Source organism: Penaeus vannamei, chromosome 11, assembly GCF_042767895.1.
Source record: "Penaeus vannamei isolate JL-2024 chromosome 11, ASM4276789v1, whole genome shotgun sequence".
NCBI classification, from domain to species: Eukaryota; Metazoa; Arthropoda; class Malacostraca; order Decapoda; family Penaeidae; genus Penaeus; species Penaeus vannamei.
The window spans coordinates 36,017,084-36,027,738 of NC_091559.1; the positions used below are offsets into that span (position 1 = coordinate 36,017,084).

At 49.0% G+C, this 10,655-nt stretch overlaps 1 protein-coding gene across 6 annotated transcripts in view; it reads right to left on the reverse strand.

Annotated features, from left to right (window-relative positions):
• The window catches only part of LOC113818287 (uncharacterized), a 185,232-nt gene that overhangs the window by 23,194 nt on the left and 151,383 nt on the right, over positions 1-10,655 (reverse strand). For all 6 annotated transcript variants that reach the window (XM_070127268.1, XM_070127267.1, XM_070127269.1 and 3 more), the window contains exon 2: positions 587-830. In XM_070127268.1, the coding sequence (XP_069983369.1) occupies positions 587-830 (244 nt within the window). The remainder of the gene's footprint in view (positions 1-586; positions 831-10,655) is intronic.

The following is a 10,655-nucleotide window of genomic DNA, read 5'->3' on the forward strand; positions in this document are numbered from 1 at the left end:
TGTTACTTCATTTAATTACGTATTTATTCGTTGGTTAATGTATTTTTTTGATTCATTTAATTACTTATTTATTCGTTGGTTGATGTATTTTAAGAACCTGGATTGTTTTAGCGCTAACATGTTATGTCGTGTTTTGTGCTTGTTTGACAAATCAGGAATTCGGAACGGTTTCGGGTCTGGTTCCCGCCTTCGACACTCGCGCACGTGCCTGTGGGAGAAGGCATGTGCGTTCCCTCTCAAACATGCCTCGCCCTCCCCCTTCTTTCCCTTCTTCTTCCCCCTCCCCCTTCTCTTTTCCCTCCCCCTTCCTCTTTATCTTACCCTTCCCTTTCTCCTTCTCCTTTCCCCTCTTCCTTCTTCTATCCCCCATCCCCTCCCCCTCTTCTTCTTCTCCTTCCTTCCTCTTCCTCTTCTCCTTCCCTTCTTTCCCCTTCCTCTTCCCCTCCCCCTTCCTCTCTTCCCCCTCTTCTCCTTCCCCTCCCTCCATCTCTTCCCCTTTCCCTCCCTATTCTCCCTTCCCTCCCCCTTCCCCCTTCCCCTCCCTCCTTTCCCTCTGCCCCCCCCCCTTCCCGGTCCTCGCACTCACCTGGGCGTCTGCTCCAAGTTGTCCTCGAGGGAGAGGTCCCCCCCGGCCTCCACGAGCAGCCTGAGGACCCTCCTGGAGCCCCTGTAGGCGGCGCCGTGGACGGGCGTGGAGCCGTTGGTGCCGCAGCGGCGGTTGGGGTTGGCGCCGAGCTTCAGGAGCAGCGCCACCACCTCGTTGTCGCCGCCGAAGGAGGCGCAGAAGAGGGGCGTCTGGCCGTGGGAGTTGACGCTCTCGATGTGCACACCTGCGGGAGGAAAGGACTGATGTCAGTATACAAAATAAGGGAATAAGTGTTTGGCAAGGAATAAAAAAGAAAGAAAGAGAAGCGGCAATCACACCCTGCAAAAATAGCCTATTTCTCGACCCACTTGAACAAAAAATAAGCACCGCCCGAACGGACGGAGCGAGCGAGCGCGCGTAACTCGAGCGGGAAAACCGACGTTCAAGAATATCTCGCGGCGTCCCCGGGGCGGCCGGCGACGCCTCTCGGGCAGCCGCGGTCGCAGGTCACGCGAGCGGCGAAACCCGAGCCCGGCGCAGCTGCCCCGCCATGTGCCGCCGCCGCTCGTGGCACGCCCGCGACGCACGGCGGAGGCCTGCGCCCGCGGAAGAGGGCTGCAGGTTACACAACACGGAACATGAAGATAGTGATAAAATAGAAGCCTTTCCGTCAAAACAAAAACACTGAAATCCCTCCGCGTTTGCCACAAGCACGGTACAGACACTCAACACACAAAAAATCCCAACGACACAACGCCGCAGCGGAGAGAAATCCTACACCGCTGCCGAGCCTTCCTTCCTTCCTTCCTCCGGCGACGACCCGAGCCACACGCGTCTCCAAGCAAGCACTGACCTTCCCAAGCCTCCTCAGCCGACGTCCTCATCCTTTCCTCCTCCACCACTTCTCTCCTATCCCCCTCCCTCTCCCCTTCCTCCCACCCTTCCCCACCTTCTTTCCTCCCTTCCTCCCCCCCTTCCTCCCCACCTTCCCTCCTTCCTCTCACCTCATCTTCCTCCTCCCTGGCCTACCTCCTCCTCTCCCTCCTTCCCTCCCCCTCCTACCCTCCCCTCTCCTTCCACCCCCTTCCCTTCCTCCCGTCCCTTCTCCTCCTTCCCCTCTGAATAGCAACCCTCGTAGGACCTGGAATGGCGTCCTTTTTCTGGAGGCGACGAAGGGCCAAGGATGCTTAATGCCGCCGCCAACCTCCTTCTTTTGTGCAGGAAGGACTCGCTGATTGACTCGTTGGGGTCCGTTGAAAGGGGGAGGGGGGAGACGGGGGTCCGCTGAGAAGGGAGAGGGGGAGAGGGGGTCCGTTGAAAGGGGGAAGGGGGAGAGGGGGGTCCGCTGAGTAAAGGGAGTAGGGGGGTCCGTTGGGAAGTGGAGGGGTTAATGGGGGGGGAGAGGAGGGAGGGTCCACTGGGAAGTGGAGGGGTTAATGGGGGGTAAGGCGGGAAGGGGTGGGGTGGGTGGGGAAGGAGTGGAGGGGGATTAATGTATTTTTTATTAGGGGGGTCAGTGCGGGGGGGAGGGGGAAGAAGAGGGGTCAATGGAGGAAGGGATGTTCGCTGAGGGTAGGGGGGCCGATAGGGGGGGGGAGGGAAGGGAGGGGTCGTTGGAGGTCAAGTGGCGGATGTAGGTCAGCCTTGATATATGTCTTGGGAAGGCCTGTATATTTGAGACATGATGGGGAAGGGGGGGTAAGAAAAGAAGGGTGGAGTGAGTAGGAGAGGGAAGAAGGAGACGGAGATGAAGAAGGGAGAAGGAAGGTGAGAGAGAAAGAGGAAGGAAAGGGGAGTAGAGAGAAAGAGAGAGAGAAGAGAAGAGAATGAGAGAGAGAGAAAGAGAGAGAGAGAGAGAGAGAGAGAGAGAGAGAGAGAGAGAGAGAGAGAGAGAGAGAGAGAGAGAGAGGAGAGAGAGAGAGAGAGAGAGAGAGAGAGAGAGAGAGAGAAAGAGACAGACAGACAAAGAATGAAAACAAATAAAAACAGAACCAAATAAAAAAACGAAAAAAACACACACATCACCCAGACAAGAAACGAAAAACAAAAACCACACTTTTTTTTCCTTTCCCTTCCCTTCCCCTCTTCCTACTCCCGCAAAGTGACGTCACCCCCATACACACACAAAGAGCCGACGACGAAAATAAATAACAATAAATCTTAAAAAAAAATAACAGACACCATAACTGATTCTGGAAGGAAGGGCGTCTCACCAGATCCAAAGATAACACTTAAGAGGTCAGCGCCGAGCCAAAGACCAAGCGAGGAGGAAGCTGAGTCACCGAAATGCAGATCGTATGCAAATTAGATTTTTTTTTATTATGCAAATTAGTTTTTTTTTCTTTCTTTTCTTTTTTTTGTCTCTCCTGTTTCATTCAGTGTTTCATTCAGATCACGAAGAGTACAAAGAGATATAGATTCGAATAAAGGGAAGAATGAGGTGAGACAGCGAAATGGTCATGGGAAATAAGGGAAGGAGTTAAAAAGGGAGAGGGAGTGGGGAGGGAGGGAGAGGAAGAGGGAGAGAGGGAGGGAAAGAGGGAGAGGGAGAGAGGGAGGGAAAGAGGGAGAAGGAGAGAGAGGGAGAGAGAGAGAGAGAGAGAGAGAGAGAGAGAGAGAGAGAGAGAGAGAGAGAGAGAGAGAGAGAGAGAGAGAGAGAGAGAGAGAGAGAGAGAGAGGGGGGGGGGAGAGAGAGAGTTTAGAAAGGAGAGAGTAGAGAGAAAGAAAGAGAAAGAGAGAGAGAGAGAGAGAAAAGGGAGAAACCAAGAGTGAGAGAAAAAAAAAACTAGATTTAAAAAAATCACACAAAAATTAAATGAGAAAGAAAGAACGATAACGAATGATTTCAAAAGAAGGAACAAATAACATCAACAACAAAATTTACTAAGGGCGGAAGGTGGCATCCATGACACTGACCTTCCGGGAATCTGCCAGTTTTATAGCCCAAAATGGCGCCCAGTCTGACATCCGCCGTGTGCTCTTTGTTACATGGCCAAGTCACGTGATCTATGGATGTATTTCTTTTTATCCTATTTTCTCTGTCAAATTTCATAATAAATATATTGGAATTCATTCTAGAAAGGAAAATAGTTGTGTATGTTCTCTTAGTATGATTTTCTAAGGGATTCGGTGATTCGTCGAGATGTATGTCACGTGATTACCCCAACGAGCCAATCAGGAGTCGGTGATTCGTCGAGACAGGTCACGTGATCACCGGAACAAGCCAATCAGAAGGTTCGTTTGACAGTCGCCGCTGTTATGGTTCATCGGCTTAACATTCCAGTCAAATTAACCTTTCTGTCAAGTCCATACACAAAGATATGAAAGTAAATAAATAAAATCTGATAAAGAGAGGGAGAGAGTGAGGGAGGGAGGAAGGGAGGGAGGAAGGGAGGGAGGAAGGGAGGGAGGAAGGGAGGGAGAGAGAGAGAGAGAGAGAGAGAGAGAGAGAGAGAGAGAGAGAGAGAGAGAGAGAGAGAGGATAGAGAGAGAGAGAGAGAGAGAGGATAGAGAGAGAGAGAGAGAGAGAGAGAGAGACTGACAGAGGCAGACAAACAAAGAAAGAAAGAGAGAATAATAATAATAATAACAATAACAATAATAATAATAATAATAATAATAATAACAATAACAATAACAATAACAATAACAATAACAATAACAATAACAATAACAATAATAATAATAATAATAATAATAATAATAATAATAATAATAATAATAATAATAATAATAATAATAATAAATAAATAAACAAATAAATAAATAAAACGAGATCCTAAATTCCTTTACAAAATAAAAACTCTGGACTCCAACGACGACCAAAACGACCCGACACCCAAACAAAATAACAACGACCTGAAAGCGACTCCATTTTTTTTATTACACGAACGCGACGACAGCGCAGTCATGGCCGCCGACGGGGAAATGACGTCATCAGAGTGGGAGTCAGGACGCAAAACGACCTGTCAAGCCAACTGTCAATCCTTGTCATATCTGTCAAATTGGCATAAGGGAGAATTGGGGATTGGATGAAGGAGAAGAGACAGATGTGGAGGAAGAGGGAAGTGGCGGACGTGGAGGAAGAAGGAAGAGACGGAAATGGAATGAATGATGGAGATGGAGAAGAGAGAGAAGAAAAAGACGTGGAGAATGAGGAGGAAGGCTAGGAGGAGGAGGATAAAAATGATGAAGAACAGAAAGAGGAGGAAGAAAAAGATTATGATAAAGATGATGATGAAGAGGAGGAGAAAGAAGAAGGAAAAGATCATGATAAAGAAGGTGATGAAAAAGAAGAGATAAGAGGAAGAAGAAGAAAAAGAAGAACAGGGAGAAGTGGCCACCGAAACAAGAGAAAAGAAAACCGAAGAAAGAAGGAAAGTCCACGAAGAAGAGAGAAGAGGGAAACATAAAGAAAGGAGACGACGAGGAGAAAAAGTAAAACAAGTTCACAGACAAGAGAACACTGAACAGCAAAGAACATGTACGTGGATAATGCAGAAACACAATAACAATAACAACGATAAAAATAGTCTCATTTAAGGGGCTCAGCTTATAGGCCTAATTATCGTAATAGTACGAGAAGGCTGAATTAAGATAAATAGAATAAAAATTTGAATATGAGAAGAAGGAAATAACACATACAAACCAAACAGTCAAGTTTCAACAACAACAACAACAATAACAATTATAAAAATAATAACAACAAAAACTAATAGTAATATCATGGATAACAACAACAACAACAATAATAATAATAACAAGAACAATAATTCTAAAAATGTGAAACAACAATAATAATAACAATAAAGCTAATAATAATAAAAAGAGCAAAAATAATTTTACCAGAATAACACCAGCCACCCCCAATGGCGCCAACCCACCACATATAACGGTGTTGTCCCATCCCCCCCCCCCTCCATTCACACCCCTCCTTTGCAATGAATGACCCCACCCCCTCACCCCCTCCTCTCCATCCATGAATTACCTCCCTGCCCCTTCCCCCTCCCCCTACCTTTGGGGATGGACATCGCCCCGGCACTATGCACCAACACTGTATTTCCGGCTGAAGGGGAAGAGTGGGAAGGAGGGAGAGGAGAGAGGAAGAGAAAGGGGAAGAGGAGGTAGAGGAAGGGGGGGAAGGGGAGAGAGGAAGAAAAGGGGGAGGAGGCGGTAGAGGAAGGAGAGGAGGAGGAGGTAGAGGAAGGGAAAGGGAAAAAAAGAGAGAGGAAGGGAAAGGGGGAAAGGAAGAGGGGAAGGGTGAAGGAATAGAGGGAAGGTGAAGGGAGAGGGGGAGGGGGGAGAGGGGAGGGTAAAAGGGAGAGGGGAAGGGGAAGGAGGGGAGATTTAAGGGAAATGGGAGGGAAAAGAAAGGGGATAAGAGGGGAAAACGGAAAGGGAGACAGAGGAAGGAGAGAAGGAGGAAAGGGAAAGAGGGACTGGGAGAAGGGGGAAGTGAAGGAGGGAAGAGGGAGCGAAGGGAAATAGGGAAGGGGGAAAGAGAGGGAGGAAGAGGGAGGAGTTTATGCAATTGAATATGCAACATTGCACTCTGTTGAAGGGGTCCGACCCCACCAGGTGATGTGCGTGTTACAAGGGAAGGGGGAGGAGGAAGAGGAGGGGGGAGGGAAGAGAGGGGAGGGGAGGAAGTGGAGGGGGGTAAGGGAGGAAGAGGAGGAGGGGGAGGGGAGAGTGGGAGAGAGGAGGGGGGAGGGAGGGAAAGGGAGGGAGGGGAAGGGAGGGAGGAAGAGAAGGAGAAGAGGAGAGGGAGAGGAGAGGGAGTGGAGAGGAAGATGGAAGAGGAGGGGGAAGGAATAGAGAGGAAGAGGAGGTAAAAAGAGTTAAGTTAAAAAGATGAGGTTAAGTGAGCGAAGTTATTAGGTAAAAGAATGAAGTTAAAAAAGGAGAGTTAAGTAAAGAGTGAAGCTAAAAGGGTGAAATTAAAAGGGCGAAGCTAAAAGAATGAAGTTACTAGGGTGAAGTCAAGAAAGAAGTTAATAGGATGCAGTTAAGAAAGAAGTTAATAGGATGCAATTAAGAACGAAGTTGGGAAAAAAAGGTGAAACTAAAATGACGAATTTAAACAGCAAAATGAGGAGGGTGAGGTTAAGCGAGTGAAGTTCAAGGCGACACCACTTCACGGATCTCTGAACAAGGAGAGAGCGAGAGGATGTGCGTATCTGATACCATTTTGTTCATTTTGTTCACCTGTTCAACCCTCCTTCTCCTGTTCTGTCGACTGAACATCCTTTTGGCGGGATTTCTTTCGTTATTCTATCGAGTAATGTCTTCGTTTGTTTGTTTGTTTGTTTGTAGCGGGCGTTGTTGGCGTATATTTATTTGTATTGATCTATTTTCTTCTTTACCTCTCTATTTCCCGTTCGTTATCTGTCCATCCATTTATCTATTTACATTTCTTTACGTTATCTGTTTCATTCTCCTTGGTTCTTTTTTTCTCCTTCGTTTGCTACCTGTAACCCCCCCCCCTCCCACTTTGTTAAATGTGTCTCCTATTTCTGTTCCTGTTCTCCCTCCTCTCTCTCTCTCTCTCTCTCTCTCTCTCTCTCTCTCTCTCTCTCTCTCTCTCTCTCTCTCTCTCTCTCTCTCTCTCTCTCTTTCCTCTGCGTCCCTTCCTCCCTATCTCAATTCCACCTCCCCCACTCCTCCTCCTTCACCTCCTGACACTTCCTCACTCCTCTTCCACCGTTCCCGTCCTCCTGGGGTGTCATTAAAGAGGGGCCTCCGCTCTTTAAATACAAGAAGGAAATTGTTACTTCTCCCCGCCCCTCTCTCCCCCCCGCCCCATCTACCTACCCCTCCAACCGCGCTCTAGAAAAAAGAGGGGAAAATATCTGCGTTCTTCTCATCTCTTTCTCTTTTCTACACTCTTTCGCTTTCTCTGTCCGTCTGTCCGTGTTTCTGTCTGTCTGTCTCTGTCTCTGTCTGTCTGTCTGTCTGTCTGTCTGTCTGTCTGTCTGTCTGTCTGTCTGTCTCTCTCTCTCTCTCTCTCTCTCGCAAATCCCTGAATCATTAATCCTTTTTCTTCTCTTCTTCGTTTAATTACCCTTCTTCCTCTTCCTCTCCCTCCTCCTCCTCCCACCCTCCTCCTCTCTCTCCTTCCTCCTCCTCTCCCTTCTCCCCCTCCTCCTACCCCCTCCTCCAAATCAGCCAATGACGCCCCCCTCCTCCTACTCCTCCCCTCCTCCATCTCACGCCACAACCTGAAGTCTCTACGACACTCGAATCCGTTCAAGGAAATCCCGTCTACCTTAGTCTGAAATTACCGTTCTTTTTTATTTTTTGTTTTTTGTTTTTGTTTTTTTCGTTTTTCTAATCGTCGGAAACAACGGCCGTCATGGCCTTGAAACAAGCGCATTTCTTCCCCCTCCCCCTCCCCCTCCTCTCCTATCTCTCCCCCTCCCATCCTATCCTCCCCCTCCTCTCCTATCTCTCCCACTCATCTCCTGTCCCCTCTCTCCTCTCCCATTCCCTCCCTCCTCCTACTATCCTCCTCGTCCCCGCCTATCCCTCCCCTCCTCCTCTTCCCATCTCTCCCCCTCCCTCCTATCCTCCCCTCGTCCCCGCCTGTCCCTCCCCCTCCCTTCCCTATCTCTCCCCCTCCCTTCTCCTATCCTCCCTCCTCTCCTATCCTCCCCCCTCCTCCCTCTCCCTCCTCCTCCCTCCTATCCTCCCTCCCGTCCATCCCTCCCCCTTCCTCTACTATCTCTCCCTCCCCTCCTATCCCTCCCCCTCCTCTCTCCCCATCCCTCCCCCTCCCTCCTATCCCCCTCCCTCCCTCCCTATCTTCCCCCTCCCTCTTCTATCCCTCCCTCCTTCCTATCTCTCCTCCTCCCCTCCTATCCTCCTCCCTCCCTCCCCTCCTCCTATCCCTCTCCTCCTATCCCATCTCCCTCCCTCCTATCCCTCCTCCTCCCCTACTATCTTCCCCTACTATCTTAACCTTTCCTATTCCTCTCCCTTTCCATGCTCTCTTATCCACCTCCCAGCCATGTCTCTGGTCTCTGCTGTCTCCTCCAACTCCACCTCACCACCACTCACTCTTTCTCTCTCTCTCCTTCTCCTCCTTCTCTTCCCTCTCTTCCTCCTCCTCCCCCATACTCCCTTTTCACTTCCTCTCATCTTCTAACCCCTCTCTCTCTCTCTCTCCCTTTCTCCTCCTTCTTCTCCAATTATCTCCCCTTCCCTCCCCTACTCTCTCCTCAATCTCACCCCTACTATCTCCCCCAACCTTCCCCCACCCTCAAATTTCTTCCCCCTATCCACCCCACCCCACTCCTCTTCCCCCAACGCCTTCCCCATCCCTCCCCAACCCAATCCCCCCCACCCCACCCTTCCCCCAACCCAATCCCCCACCCACCCTTCCCACCTCCATCCCCTCACCTCACCTCTTCCCTCTTATCCCCCCTACCCACCCCAAACTCCCTCCCCCCCCTTCATCTCCGGAAAATCACCATCTAATAGTAGGTTCTCGCGACCACCTGAGACGCCGAACCACCTCGCTTTAACGACCACCTGCCTTTGCGTCCGCCTCTTTCTACCGTAGTCCTTGTTGTCATTATTCTTTTTTCCTTTTGAGAGAGATTAAGAAAGAGAGAGAGAGAGAGAGGGAGGGAGAGGGAGGGAGAGGGAGGGAGAGGGAGGGATGGAGGGAGGGGAGGGAGGGAGGAGGGAGGGAGGGAGGGAGGGAGCAGGGGGTGGGTGGAGAGAGAGAGAGAGAGAGAGAGAGAGAGAGAGAGAGAGAGAGAGAGAGAGAGAGAGAGAGAGAGAGAGAGAGAGAGAGAGAGAGAGTGAGTGAGTGAGTGAGTGAGTGAGTGAGTGAGCAGTGAGTGGAGTGAGGAGAGAGAGAGGGAGAGAGAGAGAGAGAGAGAGAGAAATGAGAGAGACAGACAGAGAAAAAGAAAGAGAAAAAGAAAAAGAAGAAAAAGGAAAGAGAAAATACGAAAAAGAAAAAGAAGAGAAAAATAAAGAGAACGAGAAAAACAGAAAGACAAAGAGACAAGAGAGACCTGAGACCTGTGCATGACACTCCCTGCATGACGAGTGAGGCAACCGAGGGCTAATTCATGACTCCTCGCGGCTGTCATGCGCAGTACACTGTCCTCTAGACCTTGAAGACAGTAATTTCCGGCGGTCTGTGATTCATGCGCACAATAGGCTTATGCCACGCTCTCTTGTTTCACCTGCTCATTCACTTTTATTTTAATTTTCATTTGTCTGTTTGTTTCTTTCTCTTTTTCTGTCTGTGTGTCTGTGTGTCTGTCTGTCTGTCTCTCTCTCTCTCTCTCTCTCATATTCTCTCTCTCTCTCTCTCTCTCTCTCTCTCTCTCTCTCTCTCTCTCTCTCTCTCTCTCTCTCTCTCTCTCTCTCTCTCTCTCTCTCTCTCTCTACTAAGATTTTTGTAAGTTGTTTTAGGTAATGTATCATCTCTACTGTTTTTTATTGTGTAACTATGTGTAACATTATCTCAGTTGATTTATACAATTTTGGTTGTATTTTTATTTATGTAATTTAATTCTCTTTTTTAATTCCATTTCCATAACCCAAGTCTTCTTCGTCCTCTTCTTTCTTTTATGCTTTTACTTAAATATTTTCATTTCTATCTACATCTTACCCTATTCCCTCCCACTCTTATTTCCCTTTAGATCAGACGCGAGAAGCCGCTATCCCGGTTCCTAACAGTCACAACCAAGGACATTCTTTCGTAAAATGGGACGGTCTTAATCTCACACAGCACCACCGGTTTAGAGAAGCCTTGGGTCGCATTTTGGTAGCAGAGAAGTGAGGAGGAGAAGGGAGTAAGGAGGGAGAAGGGGCAGGAGGGAGGGGGAAAAGGCAAAGATGGAGCAGGAGTGTGCATGGGAAGTAGGGGGAGAAGGGTAAGATAGAACGGAAGGGAGGGAGGGAGAAGGGAGCATAAAATAGAAGGGGAAGGAGGGGAGAGAGAAGGGAGAAGAAGCAAGGGAAGGAGGGAGGAAGAAGTGATTTAAGATAGAAGGGGAAGGAGGGAGGAAGAAGGGAGTAAGATAGAAGGGAAGGAGGAGAGAGAAGG